At 35.9% G+C, this 26478-nt stretch overlaps 2 protein-coding genes across 3 annotated transcripts in view; one reads left to right on the forward strand and one right to left on the reverse strand.

The window, feature by feature from the left end:
- The window catches only part of LOC124172067, a 547471-nt gene extending 534897 nt beyond the window's left edge, over positions 1-12574 (forward strand). For both annotated transcript variants that reach the window (XM_046551477.1, XM_046551485.1), the window contains 4 exons: positions 129-1391; positions 1776-1896; positions 8034-8097; positions 10104-12574. In XM_046551477.1, the coding sequence (XP_046407433.1) occupies positions 129-1391; positions 1776-1896; positions 8034-8097; positions 10104-10311 (1656 nt within the window). In that variant the 3' untranslated portion in view covers positions 10312-12574. The remainder of the gene's footprint in view (positions 1-128; positions 1392-1775; positions 1897-8033; positions 8098-10103) is intronic.
- Positions 12575-19825: 7251 nt separating this feature from the next.
- The window catches only part of LOC124172104, a 199857-nt gene continuing 193204 nt past the window's right edge, over positions 19826-26478 (reverse strand). The window contains exon 7 of the mRNA XM_046551513.1: positions 19826-26165. Within this exon, the coding sequence (XP_046407469.1) occupies positions 25989-26165 (177 nt within the window). The 3' untranslated portion in view covers positions 19826-25988. The remainder of the gene's footprint in view (positions 26166-26478) is intronic.

Consider the following 26478-nt stretch of genomic DNA (forward strand, 5'->3'; position numbering starts at 1 on the left):
TTTTCGTAGCAGTAATATATATTTCTTTAAACTTTTGATTGTTTGGGCTCATTTGTCTTTGGTGGTGGAATTAAAATTGCCTCTCATTGCTTGAGTCAAAACTAACTATTCTTTTGGATACCAAACAGATTCGAGGGGGTAGAGGTAAATCCTTGGAGAGTCTGGAGGATGGAGGGACGGGTACTTCGCACTTAACGTTCAGCGGAGGAGGAGGAGGAGGCGGAGGAACAGGATTCCAGCATCATCCGCAGATGCCTCAGCTGCACCTCCCCCAGATGCAGCACCCAATGCACTCCCACCCCTTCTATCCCCAGCCTCATATACACCATCCCCACCTGCATTACTTCCGTGGCACGGCCGTCGCCCCACTCCCGGGTTGGCGTCCCAGGAGCTACGATGATGGGGACATCACGCCCACCAATGAGGGCCACCTGCAGTCCCTCCTGCTGCACCATCACCTGCACCACCACTCCACGGCATTCACCGAGGGCGGCGGGACCCTCCCGAGGCAGAGGTCCTCATCCACGACCGGCGGAGGTCCGGTGCAGATGCCATTCCCCACGCTGAAGCCACGTCCAGTCGCCAAAATTGCCGCATGCACGCAGAACACGGTGCGGTTCAAGGGTGACGGTGAGGCAGGCGAGGAGGACGAAGACGAGGAGGACGATGACGATGATGATGAAGAGGGGGAGGAAGAGGGAGGAGAGGAGGGAGAAGATGGGAAGGGGGGGAAGAAAGGGGAGAGGAAGAAGAAGAAAAAGAAGAACTTGGCCCTGATGGCCGAATTCGAGAAGCAGAGCCTGCAGATGCCTCCTCCGATGCCTCTGCACGCCTGCGCTTACAAAAGCCTCCCTCGGGACTTGGCCGAGCGTGACAGGTACTTTGCAATGGCCGCAGCAGGGATGAGGAAGGTTCCTCCATCGCCACCCAAGAGAAATCCACCGCCCCCTTCAGTGGGACCTGGGCTGAGGCCAGGGGATGGTGAGACGGCTACACACCCAGGGGCAGTGACAACGGGGGGAGATGCAGATTCGGATCAGAGGAAGACCTCTCCACCAGGCCAGGTGGTAGGTTGTGATTCGGCTGCGACTGCTTCCCCATTGATGGAGCGCCAACAGAGGGTCACGTTTCAGCAAGACCGAGTACCTCAGTCCACCCTCAGTGCTCCTCAGATGGCATCCGGGGAGGCCATGAATGCATCGGGAATGGCAGCCCGTGCTGTTGGAACTTCCTCGCCACCTGGGCCTGCTCCATCTTCGGCGTCACATCGGTGGGATGGATCAAGCTCATTGTCAGATTTCTCGGAGCAAGATGGAATGATGGGGTTGCCAGGCAATGGAGGCATTTTAGGAATGCATCAAAACAGAAATGGATCTGATGCTAGCTTCAAGGTGCGTATTTGTTCTTTTCATTTCTCCAATATTTATTTTATATCACTGTGTATATACAAGTTTGTTAATGCCAAACATGGTGATATTTTTATGTGCCTATATCTCAGAATGAATTTAAATATTTGTTAAGATGTTAGTTTCTACAGCCATACCCTTAAAAACTTTATTCCAGCATAGATGTAAATGCTTTCATTTCTCAGCTAAAATTATAGATTTTTTCCTGTGAATTCATTAGCAGAATTGAATATGATGAAGGGTTATGATTGTTATTTATCCAACAACCTTCTCATCAAAGTTGTGCTGTATGAAAATCAGTTTTCATTTAAATACCCATGATTTGCTCATAATATTTTCTTCATCTCATTTTTTTCTCTCCTCATACAGTCAAGTTCAAGTACAGAATCGGATTCTTTACCATTCGCCAATGAAAATGCTGGCACCATAAAGCAGAGGGCTGCAAGGCCGCATCCCACCTTATCTTCAGCCATGGATTACCCTAAACAAGGTGCTTGCTTTTTTCAGCATTCAAGTGATTTAAGGTTGAAAATATTCCAAAAATATTAGATGAACTAATGTAAAGTGCCTCCCTCAACTGATGTTTGCAGTTCTTGTTTCAGCTTTTGGTTTGAAATTTTCTTTGGTTATTTTTGCAGCCCTTCCCTGTTTAGCATGAGTGTAATTTTGAAATTTACCAGAAGTGCTATGTAGGATAAAAAATTATCTACAGGCCTGGGTATGCAATACATTAACACTATTGAGTTCATGTGATGTATGAACAGCTTCATGAACGGTTTCATTCACATTTCATGAAAGTAAAAGCAAATTATTACTTGGGTGGTAAGTGTTTTTTGCCTAAGTTTTCTTTTGTTGGAGTAGTCAATGCTTTAATGAAAATCAGGATTTTTCCAAAATTGTTAGCGTAAAACTCTTACCCTCCTTCCCTGCTTCATATCCCATGTGGACATTCTCCTTACCATGTTCTTGCTTGTAGCATTCTGGGTGTCAAAAAGCCCCCTCACTAATAAGATGTATAACTTATTGGCCGCTGGCTGATGATTCTGGTCATGATAGAAGTTATCATAAGTGAGCTTTTGCATGGATGGTAGCATTGGTAAAAAAAAATATCTCCACCAGTGCCTTATTTAAAGGGCATCATGATGGTGCAGTGTGCCAGGCCATTTACTGAAGTTTACTTATTCATGGAGATAGCTGAATACCAAGTGCATTTAGGACATGCAACTCTTAGGATCTACTATACATATTTTTTTTCCAGAAAAAATTTCCATGATAATAACCAGTGGCATATCCAGAGCCAGAACCAGTGGCATATATACTAATTCATGGACCAAATTGGAAAAAGTTTTGTTTTCTGTTCATGTATTCATACATTCACACAGTACCTCATACATGTTAATGTATCATCTATAGCCAAGGTCTTGAAAGGACAAAATCTGAAAAAGATTTTTTTCAATATTAGCTAAAACAATTGCTGTGGTTCTCATGAAAAATAGAGCAGCAAATCTTAAAGCATTTATCTGTGTGTTTAAGGAAACTTAACTAATTCTGGATAGCAAATCCATTGAGTATAATAGAAGAGGTATCGGGTGTAAATTATTCATTGTGCTGATTATGCCCTTAATTGTCTTGTTTCTCTTGAGTGGCTCTTCTGTAATTTTAAATCACTTTACAGGCATTATGAGAGAGGTACCCCTAAATATTTGTCTATTTGTTTTCTGTGAAAAGTCATGTGTAGGTGTAAACTGATTAAAGGCTTAAATTCCTGTAAATGATAGCCTGACAAATTTTGCTCTTAAAAAATGTATCAGCCATCAATGTCGTATAGGGTAAGATATCACATGTTATTGTTGAGTATTTGTGTTATTAGCTTAGATTGAATTTCCAGATTCGTTTGGTAGGGTATCTATTTCATTTCAATGTGAGGAAAAACTCACACTTGATGTGGTTGGTTCTGAATCAACATTCCCATTACTGACTATATATATGTAGTGATTTCATATCAATCCTCTATGTGTCTCCATTTTTTGTAAAATGTATTGTTGTTTTAGTTTTAATATCTGTCTTATCTTCATAATTGTTCTAGCATGGCTTATAACAGGGAAAATACTGATGTGAATGAAAATCCTCAGTAGATAGTAGATCAATTTGGTGTCCTATCCTCAATGTACTGTTTGGCATTTCCCTGTGCTAACTAAATGCATATTACCTGTTGCTGTTTAAGGTTTAACCACTATTGTTGCAAACCTTATGTGTTGGTCTTTTAAAGCCAGAAAGTTTCTTTTTTAAGACCTGCTTTTTGTTGTGTCCTCTTGAGTGCTGTTTGTGGAAACTATATTGTAGTTTTTCATTCAACTAAAATTCTAGGTAGCATTCCAATGCATTTATTTTCTAAACTGTAGTATATCCTGAGATTTTATGTGTGTATAAGTATGTGTTTGTTTTCGTTAATCATGTAGAAAAATTTTTGTTGCTCCAATTCTTCATTGGCGTGTGAATAGTTTTAGCAGCTAATGTTTGACTTCAAGTCAGTAGTTAAAAAGGAGGCCAACTGGAAGGGTAGACATTTTTGTGCTCATTGCTTGTATGTGAAGTGGTCTCTCATATTGTTATGCCTTTGATCAATGAAAGATACTTCCTTATTATTGAGTTGGTGTCGTATTCTACGTGGATTGATCATTGACTGGTGGACATTGTGAAAAATTAATTTCTGTATTGAAATAATCTTCTGTGACAAAGTGTTAAACACTCCCAGTGTTGCTGTTGTGATGAAGAACATGAGGGGACGTAGAAGCTGAGTATGTGACTGTAAGTTACTGCTACTACCAAACAAGATGCCAACAGCCACCCTGATTATGCTTTTCTAACCGTCATTGCCTTTAACTTCAAGATTTTGAGTGTGATTCTTTTTGCCTCCCACAATTTGGCTGAATCTTTTTGAATGTTAATGCTTGCTTGTGGTGTTAATAATTGCTTGCTTTGCATTATGTGACTCTGGCTTTTGTGCCTTCATAGCTGCCTGTTCCTTGCAACTTGATTCCTCTTGCAAGACTTGTCATGCTTGCATATTTGTTGATTGTTATCAATTTTTTATAGACTTAGACCATAAGGAGCCGAAACATATGAAGCATTGCATTTTATTTAAGGATGAACCAATACATTTTGATTTCTTTGATGTATCAGACTGCCTACTGGCTGCTATAGTAGTTCTTTTGGCATGCTTTACTGCCATAATCACGTATATAATTAGAGTAACAAAAGGGAAATTAGCCATAATTAGACTAAATTGTGGAGGAGAGATAGAAATTCAGAAGGAAATGTCATAGTACCTGTACAGGTGGAAGGTGGACAATGGATCCATTCCTAAATATTTATTACCTATACATACATCTTCTAGGGAGAAGTCAGAAGAGAACGTACATCTTCTAGGTTACATTCTCTGAAATATACTATCTTTTATTTGCCAACATTTTTCTGTCAGAAAGTTTCTGTCCTTATATTTCCTACCATCAATGTCAGTTATTCTGAAATATGTACTGCTTTAAAGCAGAGCTGAATTCCTTGGCCAGATTTTAACAATCATTCCTTGCATCAACGTCTTGTAGGATTTTAAATATGATGTATAATCATATCAGGTACTTAAGTTCTCTTGTGTAAACATGGAATAAATTCCTCTGGCTCATTATGTGAGTTGGTAAATATTGGTCATTTATGCATCTTTAAAAATAATTTTATCACATCTGAGCTTTAATTACCTTCATATTTAATTCTGGCTATTATGAATGATTCCAAATTAGGTATCTGAAAATTAAGCGTACATTTATGACTTAATAACTACATTTTTTTACCTCTATGAAACTGCACTTTCAACCATTAAAGTTCTAAATCAGTGACAGCTTTGCTTTGCTTCTCTGTCAACCTCAGCCTATTCCCATTTATCTTTATTAACCATGCCTAATGGTACCCCTAGTTACAGTTAGCTGGAAGAGGATAACTTTTGTTAGCCCCTGTGGCAGTGGGGCTAAGTGTTTCCTGCTAACCTCGAGGTTGCAGGTTCGCATCTTCCCTGGGTGGGTTTTTGACCACCCAGGATGTGATTGTCCAATGTAATAATTATTTGAGTGGACTAAGTTGTTAAATTCATGAGGCTTAAGAAATTGCAAATGAATAAGTGATAAAATTTTAGTAAGAAAAAATGTATTGCTAACAGTGCTCACGTAAGGTGAGCATGCCCAATGATTGGCCGTATTTCCTTAACATTTTCCATTGACATACTGTCTGTGGAAAGTCCATTTTACATTTTCAAGCTCAGTCAGTACAAGAGTTTTCTTTGCTTTCACTGCAGTGAAACTACCCAGCTAGCACATTGTAAGTCATTGAGATAAGGTGAAAGGAAAAAATAAGGAAGGCACTTACAAAGTAAGCTTGTTATGGGTTTCTTACGGCCAGGCTGACAAACATCCAGAATAATGACAAAATGGCCAAACTTTCAGCACTTCTGTAGATGTTGTTTTTATTCCATCACTTTAGAGTATTCATTGAGAATTTATGTATAAGAATGATTTTTTTGATTCTTGGCACTTCTATAAAATGAGTAGAAATAACATCATACGGCCATAATTTGAAAATCATTCACATTTATGAACTGATGACGAAATGACATTGGTAAGAAAAACACATAATTTCACAAGAATAGTGACGTAGAATAATATAAAAATGCCAGAAGGAATCTCTAATATAAGTATTGTATTCATCAGGTTATCAGACCAAAATTCATAAATGTTATATTGTGTGGACCTTGAATAATTTCAATTTTTCATGCACCTGCCAGCGAAGTTTTTCTACGTAATTGGATTTTAAACTGGTAACTACGCCTCTCAAACTCATCAGTGGTACAGTAGTTAGCATAAAGAGTTGCGGATACGTAGGTCATATGTTCGGTTCTCCCTGGTGTTAATTTTTTTTCTTTCCGCCACAAGGATAAAGTACTTGTATTATGCTTTATATCTTCACCAGCCGGTCGCTTGCAGTTGTTAATTTTTTATATTAATCGGAAAATCTGTTATCTGTAGTTAATCTCTTATAAAGACTCGCTGAATTTCACTGGTAGGCTTTAAATTCATGTCAGGATGAGCAGCATAGCATGTGTAGAACGCTGTTCAGCCGCCTTTGGCACTCCAACAGAAGCAACTTATGTAGTCTGAGGATATTTGATGGCCATTCCTTACCTATTCCTCCCTAAAATCTTACCCTTGCCTTATATAAGCCCCTTAGCTTATGATAAGATCCTTTTCAATTTTTTCCATAAGAAAACCATAAGAAATGAAGAACTCTCTTACTTTGTGCTATCTGGGTATTAGCAACCCATTCAAGCAATTTTTGAAGCTGTTTGTATTCTCTGTAAATATCTTATTAATGCCTATCTACATTTTGAATCTTTCTACACTTTGAATAATTTATCATCTTCAAGTATGTACTCATTATGTGCCAAGGATGAAATTATGTCTTTATTTTTCAATGTTACGGTGATGATTGACTTAATTACATTATTGTCGTGTAAGGATTTTCATACTTATATATCTGTATTTATATGAAGCAAGTCTCTGTTGTATAACTTTACATGTATGTCTTTTCAGATTTTGTCCCGATATTATTAGTATAAAGTACATGTAGCACTTATGTGAATCAGCTGAATGATGGTAGTATGGCTTCCTTAGTATTTAGAAAAGGAGTACATATATACATAATTTTCCCTTTTAAACATAGCATGGTGGTGCCAAACTGCACTGTGTGTATGAGATCTGAATGGGATAAAAATACCCTACCATTGAGTTCCTTTTACCGGAATAGAACATCTATTGGGTCTTAATTTTATTTATTCTCTTTACTGTTCATTAAAATCAAAATTTTTATTCTGGAAATATTTTTTTCCATGACCAAATAACAATTAGTGAATAAAATTTTTGAGTTAGCATGGTTTTACTAATTTGAATCATTTGGAAATGCAAATATATACTCACCACATGTTTGAAAAGTTGAAGTGATTTGAGTAACATATTGAGATGGATGGTGTTGAAATGAGAGTATTCTAATTTCCAAGTTTTTCTTTGGAAAATTTGAGAAGCACGTGTAAATAACTAGAGTGCCTAATGATTTAAAACTGTAGGGTTTTCCTTGTGATTCAAACCATTATCTATTGTAAAAAAAAACATTTATGTGATTTCCATTTGCTTTTGGCAAACAGTTTTAGTCTGTAATTCCCTTATACATACATTTTCCATTTGCATAACACCTCAAAAATGCCAATGGTATATAATCTTGGGCTATGGAGCTTCATTTTTTAGGGCATTTGCTTTCCTTGTTGCAGCACACATTTCTCTGATAACAGCTCTTTAAAGAAAGTCATAACTGCAAGGAGATAATTTTTAATGTAATGTTATTTTGAAATAGTTGTAGTGTTAAAGCCTTTTTTGATTACTAACATGATCAAAATAATCCCAATCATTGAGATTTTCTCAAAATAGTTAATGTATACATAATTGTATAAACTAGCTTTGTATAGTTTTATTATGTAAATTTACTTAGGTCTTGTCTTCATGCTTTACTAACATAATTTCTCCCTTATAGAATATGGAACTCCTAAGAGAAGTCAGCCTACATCCCAGGAAGTTCAAATGCAGTTTCGGGATAGGTGAGTGTCAATATGTAATCCTTGAAGTATGTGGTAGTATGTTTTTAAGCCTAACTATTTACCCATTGAGGTTATTCTTGTGGTTGAAGTGGGTTTATATGGAACCATTATGCCAAGCGCTTGTCTACAAATTACGTAATTTAAGTGCCATAGGAAAGATGATTTATAACCTATGTGCGATAAATAAATATATGTAGCACTACCTTCACTACGGCTTATGTTTTATGGATATCCAGCCTGAGTGGGTCTTGGCATTCTCTGTTATCATTGCAGTGTCTCGTCGTAAATGAAGTAGCCAGTCGCACAGAGATTTATGCCATAGGAATAAATCCAAGTGTAATAAATTAATGTCTATATTAAAACTTTTAATGCTCTGGGAATACAGCCATAAATCCTACTTACGATTAGGGGAAAGGAAATATTTTTAGTTCCTTCACAGCAACTGCGTCACTGAGAAAAATTGATATGTTGCTTATCGCATCAAAGGAAACCTTTTCTCATGAATTTATTTCATTTTGTTATTAACTTTCTTTAAAACACCTAAGTAATTAAATTAAATTTTATGATTATAAAGAGTATCTTGTACATCACCACCAGATTTACAGTAAATTTTGCATTCCTTGTCACCTGACTTTCCATGCAGGCTAAATATGTGTCAAATTTTTATTTGCTATCCTGTTAAAAAGTATCCAAAAACAGAGTCATACTTTTGTCAGTGAAAAAAATTCTTGCTGCAGCAGCATTGTGAGCCGATGTCAATCAAAGATGTTTGTGATGTTCTGTGTGAATCGTGTTGTCTTTAAGAAGTCCGCAAAGTTCCAACTTGGAGCAAATCTCTTGCGGTAGCTGGTTAGGGATGAAAATTTGTCTGAAATAAATCTAAATTAGGTAAGTATTGTTTGCATACTAACCTATACTTAAAGGCATGAAAAATAACATAACCTCAAGAGTGAAGGCATAGCTACAAAAATATTTTGTATAGGTTTCATTCGGAGAAGGAGAACATTTCGGAGGGTTTTCATGTGGAGAAGGTTAGCTAATGACCATATAAATTGTAGGTAAGGTGTTTAAACCCTTTGATATATGCCTCTCCCCTCTCTGATTTTCACAGCCTTGAGTGGAGGGAAACAAAGTTAATGGCTGGTATCCACCCCTATCCTGGTCATTGCTTAATATTAACTTTACCCTATTTTTAATGATATCATGTTTAATGCTAGAATTTCAATTGGTTTAGAATCATGAATTTCAGGCTTGTGGCCATCTAGTCTCATTTATATAACCTGTGACATTGTTGAATTCAGTAATACCTTTAATTTGTGGGCATTATTCATTCTGAATCTTAAAAGTGTGGATGTATTTGAAATATATGACATACTTAAAGTGAAAAAAATTATCCTCGATGATGAAGGGAGAAGCGAATCTGATTTCAAAAAAATATGGGTTGTTAAATAAACTGTTCATCATCATTTTCCTTGTACTCTAAACCTTAATTTCAATGACATCCTTCTGATCCTGTTCATCTGTACGTATTTAATTTAATAACTTGTTATTTCATACACTTAAATTTCATTTTTTCGTAAGCCAATCATTTTTATACTAGGTAATTTCCACAAATAATTTCACCAATCATGGCATGTGCAATGTCTCCCCATTATTTACACTGAAAACACATCATAAATTGAGGGTACATTACGAGATGAATCTTAGTATCAGTCTTTCAATGCATCTCTTATGATTCTCTTAAATGAGCATCTAAGGACATTAATCACTTAACAGGTCCTCCATTGCTTTGTGCTCGAATCAATTTTTGCTGCTTATAAGTGCCAGTGTAGTACATATATGTATGTTTCAGGTTTAAATTCCTAAAGCACTAATGAGGAAAAAATTTGTCAAGTAATTGGAATGTTGGCAATCATTTCCGTTGAAACCTACTTGTTTGGATAATGACCTTGTGTGATCTTTCACTGCAGAGTGCATTTTGAATTTGCTCTTTTCTTTAATCACAGGATGGGAAATAATGGTGGAGTCACTTCTGAACGAGCTGCTGCAAGCAATCAAGTGAACTGTGGTGTAAGTAATGTTGAGTGTTCAGCTCCTGGCCATGGCCAGGAACCAGCCGATGTCCTCAATGATATTGGTAACATGCTGGCCAACTTAACAGATGAACTTGATGCCATGTTAGAAGAAGAGAAGAGGCAAGGTCTTAGTCAGTGAGGAGAGGCCTTCAAGGAATAGTGTCTTGTAAAGTCAGTGTTGACTGCTGAAAAAAAATTCTTTGCATCTGTGCATTGATCAGCTGGTGCTGGAACATCTGAGTGTCTATACGTTACAATAAAATGCTAGGGCTTTGCTAAGTCCTATCTTATGTCCAAACTGTGAAAGAGTTTATGAACTGTAGTGGCAGGTCCAAGTCAGCTGTTTGATTTGTTTGTGAAATAGCAGCTTGACTTAATTTATCCTCCAAAGATTTTTGTTTTATTATTTCTGTTTCCATACCAAATGATGAAAAGAGCCTGTACTGCTCTGAAAAGGTCCATTAATTGTTGCTTGAGAGCAATTTTTTGTACATAGTTTTTTAGCCTACTGAAAGAAAGACTGCATTTAATGAGCACGGGATTTCATAAATCCAAGTCTTGTTTGTAGATATGAGTAAATATATATATATAATAAAAGAGCACATTAAAATTATAACACAAGTTTGCCTATGTATAAAGGAGTCATGCAGTACTCAACAAACTTCAAACCTCTTGTTTGACTGAATATGATGAAACTAATGTGAAGATATGAGCAGAAGTCTTAATCTTCCCCCTGAAAAAAAACTGCTGAGAAACATGTGAATTGAATGAATGACTTCTAGAGTCAGTGATAAAGAGCCACAATATGCGGATGAGTGATGATTTGAATGCCTGGATAAGTGCTGCCTTAAAACAAGTTTAAGTTCCCAGTGACACTTATGATGATGATCTCACGAGGACCATTTATTCATAATTAGTTATGCTATTCTCTTAATGGGCAAAGCTCATTATGAATAGTTTTCAAATGACAAAATACTACAATATTCCTTAAAATTGCATGTAAGCAACGTTCACATTTTCCATGGTGTTTTTTCAGTTACTTTAATTTCCTTCGAATAAGTGTTAAAAATATGAATGAAACTAGATGATGTGCCATACCATATCTTGCTCAGGGCTTGTGTGAAATATTTTTCATTAGAGTCAATGACTTTGAGCTTTTATGTTTTGCTTTACATCCACATGAGATGAATGCTGACATTGAATGGCAAAAAATTTCCATCCTTCATGTAAATTGGTTCTTGGAAAACTGTTAACTAAAGGCTGTAATTTATGATACATGCTATTTGAATTTTGACGAGAATGTATGTTTTGTGGCACTAGTGTGTATGGGTGAATGGCACCGTAATAACTGTCGCGGTGGGGTGAAATATGAGGAGAATAGAAAAAAGGTATATATTTGTAGCACATCGGAGACTGTTTGCTATGGAAGAGTGTAAGTAGTTAATTTGGTGAAAATGCTCAGTTTTCAGGAGAAGACAACTTTAACCTTGGTATAGTTTTCCCATATTTGTATAAATTTTCTGAATTTGTTAAGCTTGCATTTAATACTGAGGGTTGTAACTCTGGTAGCAAAATCAATAGATCAGAAAAGCTAGGGAATTGTTCAATGGTAGTGATACAATTGCTACAAAACTCTTTTGAATATTGTTAATCAATGATTTTTCAGCTTAACATTTTGTATTCTTTTTTAAATGAAATAATGACATTCACCTGCCTCCACAATGGCTTGAAAGTTATTGATGCAATTATGATATAATAAGTATATTTATAGGCATCATGGAATTTTTTGTATATAACAATATTCGACAATAACGATTCCTCAACTGTTACTCAGAATTTTAAAACACCTCTTTATTCAGAGAGTATGTTTCAAAGCAACTGATTAAAGTTACTACCAGTACCTTTGTTCCTTTGCTTGAAAGGTATATAACAAGTATGCCTCTACCTTTTTGGAGCATCCATGGATGTTATAAAATGTTTCTGTTTCAATTGAAAAGAATTACAACATCTAGTTACAAATGAAATATTTCCTTTTGTACTCTACATTCCTCATTCTAAAAAACTACTATTTGTTGACTGATATCTTAATTTCTTGGGTATCTCTGGGTATTCATGTATTATCCATTGAAATGACTTGTTCAATTTTTTTCTGGCCAATGTATTTTTATGGATGCAGGTGTTGGTTTGAATTCAATGTGATTGTTATTTAGTTGGAAATGTACATATTTATATATGTATAACATTTTTCTGCTGCTAGTTAACATTTTCAAGTTAAAACCCTTAAAGTGCAAGTTTACGTTTATTTTGTATTAGTTGATGGTGTGAATTTATCAATGTTCTTATGCAAAAATAGATAAACATGATGTTACCATCAATTGAATTAATAAATAATTTAAAAATGATCATTTGTTGCTGATGAGTGAAAAATTAGGGGTATAAAAAGATTTTGAAAATGGTGTTAACCTGATGTACTTACACGTACAAGAATTGCCACGAGAAAAAATTCCCCTGTACCGGGAATCGAACCATGTACCTTTGACTTTCCAGGTTACTGTGCAGACCATTCGCTATCCATGTTCTTTAATTCCCATGGAAATTATACCGAGGATCATGGTACTAGGTGATGTACTTACGTTTTTAATTCCCAAGTCAACTTTTTCAACTTCCCAATTGCATGGGAAGAGGAATTTGCAGTTGCAATCATCAGTAATGTTAGAATGTTGACTGTGAAATGTTTTGTTTAATTGGTTCCATAAAATCATTACTCTACCTTTGGATATACCAAGTACCTACAGCAATTTTTGAATGAGAAAGAACTTTACTTTATCACTCAACACTAAATGAGATGTTTTTGTAATAATTCAGGATGGAAAAGAGGCGAGTCAGCTGAGAAATATTATTACTGTGTCTGCGGTAGCTGATTTTAAGTTATCTTTTCAAGTCTTAGATTAAAAACCTGAAGAATGGATCCAAAAATAATGCCTGGCCATGAATATTTTGGTACGGTATTAGAAAGCATTCGGAATATTGAGCATCATCAATGTTTTTTGCAAATGACCCCTAAAATAGTCTTCTGTAATATTTACATTATTATTGAGAAGATATGAGTACATATGAGTTTTATATCAAGAGCAAATTGTTGTATAAATAAATTTATCAGGTTTTTTAAATTAAAAATTTCCATGGTAGTGAATAAAAATTAAAGTACATTTACCTTTACTTCAAAACCATGAGAGTAGTTGCCTCACTAGGAGAATATTTTTATGATACAGGAACTGTAGGCAAAAAAAGAAGCGATTAAAGTTAAAAATTCAGTATCCTTGCAGTGTTCAGGGTGTTTCGATTTAGCATTAATGCTGTTGAAGTTATTTGATTTTCTTTTTAACCCTTTCGCTGTGGTTCACTCTACAGAAACCTACCCGTCACATGCTGCAAAAGTTCTAAGCGCATGGCAGGCAGAAAGAGAAGGTATGTTCACAGCAGCCTGCCATGTAAACATACTAGGTACATTCACAGCAGTGAAAGGGTTAATAAAGGGTGAAGTTTTTGGGAAATTGATGTAAGTTCAATATTCCTTGAAGCCTGGGACATGTATACAGAGAGGGGAGGCGAGGAGGCTTGGATTTAACTTCTAATAAGTGGAAATTTATTTTAAAAAATACTCTGTATGTAATGATATGCTATAATATATATTATTATTCGTCTATATTAAAATAACAAATATCTTGACATGTTCTTACATAACAAAATTGCTGAAGTTGAGATACTGAAAAACATGTTTAGTGAAAGAGGTTCATAAAATTGTTTTGGCCAAGGTGGCCAGTGGAGCATTTTGAGGAAAAAGTTACTGTTTCTAGATAAACTGGCGCATATAGTGCCAGGCGAAAAAAATGTTCAGGGAAGCTGGATGTTCATCTGGTATTCATTACAATGAAATTGCACCCATGCCTAACGTAGCACAAGAGGTGCGTTCCTTGGGTTCTTTGCGCTAATGGGATTTGTGTTATTTGAGGCCATTTTAACATTGGGAAGATAGGGATGCGTTCCCCATAGCATAGGCGTTGGGTATCGAATTCCCTATAAACCATATCCTGTATTCCTATTAATAGCACTGGAAAACCTTATTTATCTAAACATTTATTATTTAAAATACATATCTGTGAAGATAGTAGGCACTTAACTCAAAGACTTTTTTCTCGTAAAAAATATTCGCTCGTGCTTTTGAAATTCCATCCATTCGTGCGGGTGGGCTAACATCTAGGAAAAAAATGCATGCTATCTCAGGGGTTCGTAAAGCATTGTCAGCAGTGGACCATTTTTCAAACCGATCTAAAAACAAGTCTTATGTCACCCAGGCTATTTCCTGTCTGTCTTGGACTTTTTTCTTACTTTGTATGACTACATCAAAATCAACCTCTACGGCTGAACAACTGCCGCACTGTATCCTTGAGGGCCTACGAATGCTAGGAGGGAATGAAGCCAATGTGTATGACACTCTATTTGCGGTAACATAATTTTTTGGCCCAAATTAAAAGCAATATTCTAAATTTTGAAATGAGAGGATCAAAGACTGCTATAATAAATCCATGAGGTAATGGCAATATTACCATTTATGAGAATACTTTCTAATATATAATACATCTCTCAGAGCCAGCTTCAAAGATGCCGTCTTTAGAGCATATTTGGGGTGCTAGGGACAAAACTTTTTCTAAACCGAACTACGAAATATGGATTTATAGGCACAATGTTTTTACCTCTGATTATTTCTAGAGCATTTCAAGAGAGTGCAGTGGAGTAAGGACTCCCCAATAACGGGACACAATCATTCTGTTAAAGATCCTTTTTCTAATATTCGCCCTTATTCAACGGCGTATGGCGGTTAGAATGGTGAGCATTCCCTTCGACTAGATTAAGAGACAGCAATATTTCGATAAACTGATTTTGCAAATATGCTTTTTTAAACTTTTCATTCTATTTAAGAAAAATTTTCAATCTTTCTTTCAAGCTAGGGAAATTTTTGCTAATTGACATTATCTTGCAATAAGTCTCATTATTGTTTTTTGGTTAAAAAGCATCGGATTGAGCGAATTTTTTAGGCTGCTCCCCAGTAGATTATCACGTAGTTTGATTTGATTTAATTATTGCACTAACGCATTATAAATAGTTTTAATGAATTATCGGGGACTTTTATTGTGAAGTAGGTCACACTTCACATTGATAAATTTAAGTTCCCTTGAAATTCAGTTAACTTTTTTAAAACTTTGGTCTTCTTGTGATTAATTCTCATGCCATATTCTTCGCAACGCTTGTCTAAAGCATCCACTAGATCATGCAGTCCTCTTGCTGACTGGCTAATCAACGCCTGATCATCGGCGAACCTCACTGATTTAAACATTATTTCCCTCCCTTCTACTCCAGCTCTAAACTCATCCCATGCCTCTATTACCATCACCTTATCGTATACACCAGAAATAAATTTCGATAGTGGACTGTCTTGCCTCACTCCTCGGTCAATTCTTGCCCACCCAGATTCTCCGTCCGCTATCCTCACTTGCACAGTATGGGCAATATACAGAATACAAATGAGTTTCCTATCCCTCGAATCTACTCCTATTTTCTCAAGAATATCCATTTAATTCACCCAGTTCACTCTATCAAATGCTTTCTCAAAATCCACGTGGCAAGCCTACAAGTTCTGGTTATATTCTAGGTGTCTCTCCACTAGGGACCTCATTACCGTTATTACATTTGGAGTTGGATTTATTTTTCTGAAACCAAACTAATCAAGATCAAAGAATGATCTTTAACAGAATGATAGTGACCCATTATTGGGGAGTCCTTACTCCACTGCACTCTCTTGAAATGCTCTACAAATTATCTGATGTAAAATCATTGTGCCCCTAAAAAATATTTGGAATTAACTGAAACCACAATGCTTGATGATTGTGCATTCTTTCCGGCCGGATCATTTTGCACACCATTGATAGTATGGCTTTTCAAATCATAGCAAATAAAATTTGTGAAAAAATTGAATGAAAATTAAAAGGACGTGATTTATATTTTATTTTTGGAACCAAAAATTATCTATTCCGTGAAAAATCATATTTCCAATGTCATTTGACCTAATTTAGGTAAGTCGTACTTTAAAGTATGACTGTTTGTTGGATGAACTTACCCTTGGCGATTGCTTAAATCTTCTATAGGTAAGCACAAAAAGTCAATCCTAAATTATGAAGGACAACTAGAACACCAAGATAGAGATGTATACTGTCGCCCATCAAATCTCTACCCCATCCAAAAGTGTATGCGTGATTTGTCGTGAACAGATATGTGCCATTGCTGGGAAATGCAAAGTTTAAATGGTAGCGTAGTTTCACCACCGCCGAGGGAAAAGTTAGGGTTTATCCCGACCATCTAGGATCAGCGCTGACTGATGTCCTCAATAGAATTCTTGTCCTCCATGAGACATCAGCCAGAGGCTATCTTGAGGCCCGATCCACCACTGAACAGCTCATAATGAAATAAGCTCCCTCTGCATTCCTTACCTCGAACCACTCTCTGTCCTCCAATTCTTCAGCAACCGCTACTTGGCTCCACAAGTGAATCCACCCACAAATAAAACTCTTTTGAGCCAAAAATTGTGGAATCGCACCGTGGGGATGACATGACTTGAGATATTAAAGATATATGTGATATTATGTGATAAAGTCACGTAATATCAAAAGAAATAAAGGCACCATTAAAAATAATAACTTATGTATCACTCGGTGCACTCCTGAGTAGAAAAATAGCTAATACGAGTAAACATCGATGATGCTTTCACATCATTTTCCCTGGAATCACACTCGTATAGGCTCGGTTATTGCTCACCAACCCTGTGATTTCCTCGTGGTGCTTGAAGTGTTGCCTGTATATAGGGACAAATAGCAAGCTCTTAGCTAAAGGGAGCTTTCCGGGATGAAATTTTTTTCTTTGCATAGACTGCCCACCATAAATCCCTTGAGGAGATAACTAGCCCAGAGGCATTTTCCCTTTGACTGTATTTTAGTGTAACGTAATTAAAAGTAGTGGTAAAAAGTTGTGACTGATATCAGGGTCTCTGGTCCGAAATTTGCTACAAATCAATTAATATTAATTACTACTGACAGTCCCAAAGTTTACAGTTTTTGGACAAATTCGGAAAATTTTGGAAACGAACGCCATATATGGAAAATAAGCCATTATGATATTGAAATAAGTATTTGCAATTTTCATCGATTATAAAATTTATTATGATCTAGGTTTCATTATTTGTACCTTGAAGATTATTCTTGCATTTTTTTATTTTCTCTTCAATGGTTCACGAATATTTTTATTGCACTCTATAAACAAACTCGGGAGCAAAGAGACACCCACACGCCACAACTATTATAATCCAACTCCCCTTACTCTCCCTCCCGCACCGTCAACAACAATTCATCCATTCCCCTCTGCTGCTCATTATTGCCTGCTTCATTGTCCTCCTCCAATCAATCGTCACACCAACATCCAACTCAAAACAACTCAAAGTTAGGTGTTACATTATGTAATAACATAAAACCTAGGTTTACAATCGTGAAAATTTTATAATCGTGAAAATTGCGAGTCATTATTTCAGTATGAAAAAATTACACTCTGTCATTCTCGACTCCTCAGATTTTATTAGCTGTAATAACCATGGATGCTTCAGTAAAAATTAACTGGATCCTCCATAAAGTGTAGAAAAAATTGTTTTTGAATGTGGAACCAACTGAAAGCTCCATTGCACCAGTTCTCCTTTCTTCACTAAAAAGCAAGACCTTCCTGTCTTCCATGAGCAATAATATGACACCCCCTCCCACTTGCCGGCAAAATTCAGCAATCTCGTTAGTCTCACCTCCACATGGAGAGCTAATATAATTTTTGAACGTCCTCATAATAGATTGAATTCCATTTTAAGTATCACTATAAAGATTCATGTTCCAATTAAAAAAAATATATTTTTGTTTTGCTTACCTTTTCTGAATTTCCAATCACTACACTTTTTTTCACCATTTGCATCCTCATTGTATTTTTATAAAATAGGTACCTGAAAAAATTCTAAAGTAAAATATTTATGGGATACCTTTGCAAGCATTGCATAGCAATATTTCTGCCATTGCTGCTACTTTTTTTGGTAGGGGTATCTCACCCTCTTCTCGTGTTGTCCTCCATTTTGACCTCAAAGAATTTGTATTGTAAAAAGGAAAAAATTGTATTCTTTGGGTAAATTGTGAACGCTTTTTATGGCTTATAGCAACAGAATGCTTACTCGCACTAAATTCTGAGTGGATGATACAATCAATGTGATTGTATTTGAATTATATAGATATCCCTTTGTAAGTAGTTTTTAGAAGGGTCAGATTTTCCCTTCGTAGTACAATGGCAGCATTCTCAGCCTCAGCTTCCATCTACTTCACTGTCGCCTTGAGAGCTATTTGCATTTATTCTGAGGCATAAGTACTCTTCTAGGGAAACAATTTAGGTTAGGAGTGGAATTCAATCTTTTTGGAGAATCTTTGCCAAACACAAAATATGAAGACAACCCCAACGCCAATGCCTAATTCAAGCTATGGAAGCGTTTACTTCACCAATGCAGAGTATTCTTTCTAAGGTGATTGTGTATGCAGCCATGCAGTGTCTATTTCTTAAGGCATATGACTCCCAAATTGGCAGCAGTGCCAAGTCAAATTTTTGGTTTAATTTTGTAAATAACTTTTGTCAGTAGGGCAGACAGGATTTTGAAATGGAGATTTTGTTACTGGAGATTTCGGGGCCCTTCCAGGGTGTACGGAAAAATACCCCAGGGCAAAGGGGAGTACGGCAATTTTTGATGTTGAAAACGTGATTTTTTAGGACTCAAAAACAGTATTTTTTTATGAGTACTCATTAAAATAAAGTATTTTTTTCATTCATTGAGGCCATCGTTTTTGGCCCTTCTTTTAAATACTCAAGGGAGGATTGTAACCCGGAAATTCCCCCCCCTCCCCCCCCCCCGGTTAAACCACTCCCTTTTGTTGCTGCTCCAGATTAGATTTTATGATTAGCTGGGTCACCACCTCCCCTCATTGATCTTGGTCAATAGCAAAATTAAGGGTTCATTCCGAAGAAAATAGAATAAAATGGTCATCAGCTTGATGATTCTCCAGTGCATGTTTTTTCTCCATTAGGCTCCAACCGGACGCGCCACCGGTGGCACGCCTGGTTGCCTCGGCTAATAGGGGCCAAAGTGGAAGGCGCGGTTGCGGGGCTCAGGCGACTGGTTTCGGTGGAAAGTCTGGTGGTGCGTCTGGTTGCCTCGGCTAATAGGACACATTTTATCCTATGCCCCACGACTGACAAGTTCCACCGGACACGCCACCGGTGGCACGTCTGGTTGCCTCGGCTAATAGGGGCCTTAGTTCAATATACTCGCACACTTGTGTATTCTATACATTTCAGCTTTACAGAGAAGATCCCAGCAAATACTCCATTGTTGAGAGTTTCAGATGCCCCACGTATGTTCCAAAAAATAAAGATCCAAAAACATTTTCCCCTCTGTCACTCTGCACATCCTCTTGGCTTCATCCAGGAAATCTCGTATTCAGAACTGATTGTTAGGTTGTGTACAACACAGATTCCATAACCAATTTTATTTAAAAATCATTTTTATTTACAAGGATGGTAGCAAAAAGCATATTAAGAGCAGTTTTTTCCTCACACTTAAACTTTACAACTAGTACAGACAAAGACAAAATAAGGTCACTACACCTAACTCATCTAAATTTCAACTGCAGTAAACACGTAAGTAAATAATATTTCATGGCATTCCACACAAATATTTGATACAACAAAATCCACAATACCATTAATAAAATAATGATGACATTCATTCCTATCAGAATATCTGGCTTTCAATCAACTGTAGCATCAGAATATGACCACAGTATGTCTTTTCCATGCACACGCTAAATGGATGAACAAATGTTATATCAGTACAAAATTCTTCTACAGGAGTAATGAAAAAGAATAACTTGTGATACATTTTTGACTGTGTGGTATGCACTATCCAAATTTTAACATATAAAATGAAAAATAAATGAATATCCTTTATGCCATTATATTCAAATATGCATTTAATTTCCAAAGTGAACAATAAAAGATGATTTTTAACTTTTCCTTTGCAAATGATTTTTGGATTTTGAAAATAGTAAATTCAAATATTTCGCAACATATACCCTCAACATTGAAAATGAGTAAAATATACATTTCATGGAATGTTCCAAAAGGTGGCAAGAGCTCACCAATATCATGCATTGAAAAAATTAGTTCTGTCAGGCCATGGAGGGCAATAAAATAACATTTTGTTTATGAGTTGATTTTATCAATGCAACAAATGTAGCACTTGGAGTTATGTTATTGATTGATACATGCATTAGAAAAATTTTGAAAGAAAGAAATGATTCAAACATGTGTATGCACAATGAAGTTTCAGTGCACTTCCTCTTGAATAAGAAACTTGCAAAATGCTTAGAATTCTTTACATGAGAGTATTCTTAGATTACTTAATGCTATTAACTCAAAAGTATTTCATCAATGCACTGTTAGGAGAGTATTCTTCGGACCAAAATTCTGGCCAAGTTTCTCAGATATTATATTTTCAATTGCTAATTTCATTAAAATGTTTATCTATTTTGCTCATGGATAATTCAGAGAAATGAAAATAAAACATTTTCCATATACCGGTTCTGAAAGGTAACTAAAAATTTGTAAACCCTTATGTCTCAAAAATATTGCAACATATCAACACAACAAACAAATTTGGGATCATTATTGGAATTTGTTAATGAATTCATTTAAAAAGTGTTGAAATAGTGGAAAAAAGTGGCTGTTGCAAATGGATTCGAAAATCTCAAGCATCTCTTTTGAAGTTTATTTTCAGCAATGAATGTGTGAAAAATGAATTTTTGTGGCATGTTACCGCATATTTTAGGTCATCATAGTGGCTATAATAACTGTTTTTCTATATGATCACTGACCACAATCTTAAACTCTGAAATATCTTTAATTCTTTTCAAATATCTACTTAAAAATCAAACTGTTTATTTTTTTCCAGTAAGATAACATATTCGAATACTTGACTCCACTTACACATCCAGGTATGTGACTACCATTCCCAAAGATTTGGTCCTGGATTCTAGTAGTGTTTCCCATCATCAGCATGTACACTATTTCTTAATTCTGGGCAAAATTGAATCCACTTAATGAAACATATGGTAGTAGAAGGGGAATATTTAGAATATTATGCTGTTTTTGAGCATAATGTTTTAAATCCTATAGGAACGGAACATATATGTTCCGTTCAAAATAATAGATTCAAATTATATGACATTTAATGGAGGAAATTTCTCTCCACTGATTGTGAATACTCAAATCATAAAATATCTACTTTTTAAAGTACACCTGAAAAATTCAACTCCTGCCCAGTGAGTAAATTTTGCCGTATTTTGGATAGGGGAAATAGCATCTCATTAAAATGAAGATCTGTTAGATTATCAAACCTTCCTGGGTATTTGAATATGCAGCACCCTATACATTACCTTTTAAAATTGTGATCTTTGAACATCAATGACTTTTAGTATGAATTGATAATACATTAATGCTATAGACTGTTTAGCAAGAAGAACTCAGAAAATATGAATATTGCACATAAAATGTACACCATTATTACATGAATACATATCATTTTTGTGAGTACAAACATAAATCTCTGAACATTTCAACAGTTGTGGCAAATCAATGACATCTATTTTGTCATTGTTAATACATTGATACTGTCCAAACTGCATTGCTTTAGTTAAGCCCTCACAGGTAGGTACTTCACATGATAGCAAAACAATATCCCAAGGTATGATATCCTTAACTTAGGAACATAGACGACATGTCATTTAATATGCAGTGCAAACAAAACATTTGTAATGAGCCATAATTGAATGCTATCGAAATATGATAATTACATAGCCGCAATCAATAGCTGACAAATGACTGAATCAACAGTTATCCTTTTTAAGTAGTGATTAAAATGAAGCTGTGCTAATAAAGACACATTTTTGTTTCTGTGGGAAGAGAATTCTCTCTAAGTTTATGCACATTTTTATCATTTTTAAATTAGTCATCTCCAAAACAGTATATAATCATACAGTAATCCAAGACAAAAAAATCATCAGGCTGCAGTCAGTTAGCTTGCAACACTATTTTTAGAAATAATGGTTGAACAGATTGTGTACAGAAGACTGGCTGACCGGAGAGCTAGAAGGTACCAGCACCCAAATCTTGAAGACCTTAGTGACCAATGGCTAATGACCCATTGGCACACGTGCAAGTACAGTATAGTTCGTGGCCTTAAAATAATCATAACTCTTTCGTGCTCTTATTATTTACTCATGGATTATCCCTTTTGAGCTCAAATTCCAACATATACCAGGAAAAGTAGCTAATTTTAATTTTTTGTATTGCTTAAATTTAATCTGGCTACGCATTAAGTTACATCTTCCCCTAACACACGAATTCCATATTTTGGAGATGAATTGTTTAAAAACTACATGTAAACAAGTAACAATAAGGCATGTGCAATTTTTGCCAGAAGTTTCTTTAGAGCCCTTAATTCTCTGTTGAACACAGCAGAAATATTGCATACTTAAAGAAATGGTATTCATAGACAACACAAATTCTCATAGAGAAGATTAAAGTTATATGTAAGGAAGGAGCACAGTGGCAATTAAGGGAATCATTTTTTACATGATATTCAAAAGGTAAAAATTGTACAGTGAAAAATAGTGGATGCATTCAAGTGGAGTTAATGAAGTTGGACTGAGTAGTGCAGCATTACCTCAAAACACTCATTGGTGTTACTTTCAAGACATAACAAGTTAAAGATACAATCACTTCAGGATGAATAAATATATTACTTTATAAATTTAAACACTCATTCCCTGGACTGACATAAAAAATCTTCTTCCCCCCAGATGAAATGATCAAAATTTATGTGCTTACTGTTTTTGTAATTACTAAATTGCAACTGGAAGCCTTAAACTTGGTGCCTCACTCATGGAGTTTTGACAAGTCTTATGATTCACAGAGCAAGAACATGAGCTTAAAAATGGCTCTTTTCGTACACTTATTTTGACAAAATGGACTTTGACCAAGGGGAGACTGCCCTTCTATCCTTGTAATTCAATGCATTTCCCTCTATTCTGGGATGTGCCGAAATATGCAATACAGAATGTGCATCATCTCTCACTCATTGAATTACATAATACTTTTGAGTGGAAAGGGCAGTCTAGTCTTGGCACCATCAATAGCTCATTTCACATTCTATTTTCACAACAACTTAAAAATATATTTTTAATGATTTAACTGTGATAAACTCTTTTAACTGCTTAAAAGACATCATGGTATAAAGTAGACCCTGCATTTGTCAGTGTCACTGGAAAATTTAACGACAGTTTATCGATAAACCAAAAATAACTTAAAGAAGGAATTTAAGCGTATGAAATTCTCAATAATACACATATTTTCCAACATACAGAAACCTATGCCTACTTCAACTTCTTTTCATTAAATTAAAGTACAGCATTTTGGCAAGAGGCTATTCTATTTCAAACCACAATAACACTGTACATTTTGGAGTGTTTCCCCTTAATGACTCTCTATAAATCCTCCACCAAGACTGTAACCATGTCAATAGTGAATACAAAGACACCTCATTTCAAGAAAAGTATGCTGAAACATTGCTAGAATAGAAGGGCACTTGATTAGTCCATTCACATTTTCTTAAAGTTACGTACTTAAAAATTTTAACTCAAAAAATTCACTACGTCATTAAAAATTTTAATAATCAATCACTTGACTGTAGGGAAACGGAAAATAGCACAACTATATAAATGGTGCGCAGGGGCAGATCCAGCCAGATAGATTGGGGTGCAGGATACCCTGTAAGGCCCTCCTAACCCCTAGTCAAACTCACACTGTCAGGTATTCTAAATTCTCCCACTCTGACCCCCCTTAAAACCATTTATGTGCCCCGGTTGAGAAACTATGCTCTCACATACAACAGGAGCTCCTCAAGAATATCCTAGACATGCCCCTGATGGAGCATCAATTCACATTGGGACGTAATTTTTGAACTAATAAAAGCAAAATTTTCAGGAACATAAGATAAATGTGCAGGTAGGTGATAAGGTTATTTATGGAAATGGGGAAAGGAATGCAAACCACTAACTTTTCCCTTTCTTCAAAGTCCACCTTGTACTGGGAAGTTATGCAGCACATCACTTCTTTCGGCAATGCCAATATTTTGTTCCAACTTCAAAGAAGTAAGAAATCACAATTCAAAGCCATTGTCATTCATAACACTGATACACTTTCTTCTTGTACTTGTTTATTTCTTTTCTACATTTCACGACCATGAACCCCTAGTTTTTTGTCAGATGTGTTTTGGCAAATATAAATCAACTCTTAGGCAATTGGTGATTAGGCATGATTGGCTCATTAAAAATTGAGGGTGACAATATGGAAAGGAAACTTTCACAAAAATTTTTATCAGTAATGGAACCAGTAGTTGAAGTTCACTGGCAATAGACAAATACCCAACAGTAGTGAGCCCTTGCATACCACTTTTTGTAATACTAGATTTCCATTCATGTGATCACAAGAGATACATCTTAAGCATAAGTAATACCTCCACTTTTTAATTACACACAGAGTTTATGCAGTTTAAGTCTATTTTATTTTTGCGTGTTGTTGAAACATGGAGATGATTATTAGCAGAGTCAGCAATGGGAGTGACTGCATATATTTGAATTCTTTAAATTTAATTTCAGGCAATATTAAACTCTGCAATTTTATAGACAATTAATTTATCAACATTGAGCACAAGAGCTTTGTAAAATGTGTAACAAGAGATCATCAACCATCAATGAGCCACAGTATTCTTATGCAGTGAGACATCCTCAATGTATATACTGCAAAAAAACCTTCATGCAAGAGGATGAGTCTTGGTGCCACAAAATGACAATACACTTCAGCCAAATTGGATAATAATATTATGCCATTCTTTCTCTGTTAGCAAATAGGTAGTACATTGCAATCACATAATTTAATACCACAGTTTAATATTTAAATCTATTTCACATTGTATATCACTTGAGTAACCATTATGGAAGGGCTTATCTTCATTTCTTGGTCCAAACGCATAATAAATATACGTCATAGCCAATACATCTTGAGAAGTAAGCCATTAAACAATTGGCACTGACAGTTATGGTAATCCAATGATAATGAGAGAATTCAGTCAGCTATGAATAACACATGCAAGTTCAAGATCATTACACCCAAAAACTTTGAATAACTATGAGAACAATCACTCTTTATCAGTTACATACTTCCCCCAACATAAGGCTGTGCATTCTTAAATACTACCCTGTTCTCTTTCATGGTGCAGGTGTAAGCATTCATCTTATGAATTCCTCTTAATGTCAAGAACACTTACTCTTTTTGTGTAATTTGCAACGTTTTCATCCTGATAAAGTTTAAGCCACAGTAATATCCATGAATGGAATATTATTTGTTTAAGCATCAAGCCATTGAAGTTAAATAATTGCTCTGTTTTCATTAAGTTGTCTCCTCAGCTTACAGATCATCAAAGGGGTCCATCTATGTATCATACCTTCACATCAAATTGAGCCTTCTCTATTCCAAGAAGTCAGTGCTTTGGACCAAGGGCGATTGGCCATAGGATCCTCAACGGTGAACCCCTGCAGAGGATGATGGTCCTGCAATGGCTGGCCCAATCTCACCATGAAGAATTCTTCTTCCAGAAGGAAATGAAGCCTCCCGTCGATGCTGTTGTGAGGTGGAAGCAACTGCAGCAATTGAAGTAGATGCCACAGAAGTAGATGGCAATGGCTGCAGGTTGTCCTGAATATAAAATGGTGTCATATTCAAGACTGATATTGAGTAGTACTTACAAGGACTTCATACATAAGTAGCCATGATTGTTCCTATTTATGTATTTCCCTTTGTGATAATTATAATCCTCAACCCTATTAAAAAAGCTAAAGCAGAGGAATGGGTTTGTGTGGTGGCTAGGGAGTTGATTTCCCACCCTGCAGGTCTAGGTTCAAATCCTGGCGGCGACTAAGGCCTGTAGAACTATCCTTATCCCTCCTTTGTTTTTGTGAGGAGACGCTTCAAGAACAGCACTCTGTTAATCAAATGCGACATTATGCCA

Source organism: Ischnura elegans, chromosome 1, assembly GCF_921293095.1.
Source record: "Ischnura elegans chromosome 1, ioIscEleg1.1, whole genome shotgun sequence".
In the NCBI taxonomy this organism is placed as follows: domain Eukaryota; kingdom Metazoa; phylum Arthropoda; class Insecta; order Odonata; family Coenagrionidae; genus Ischnura; species Ischnura elegans.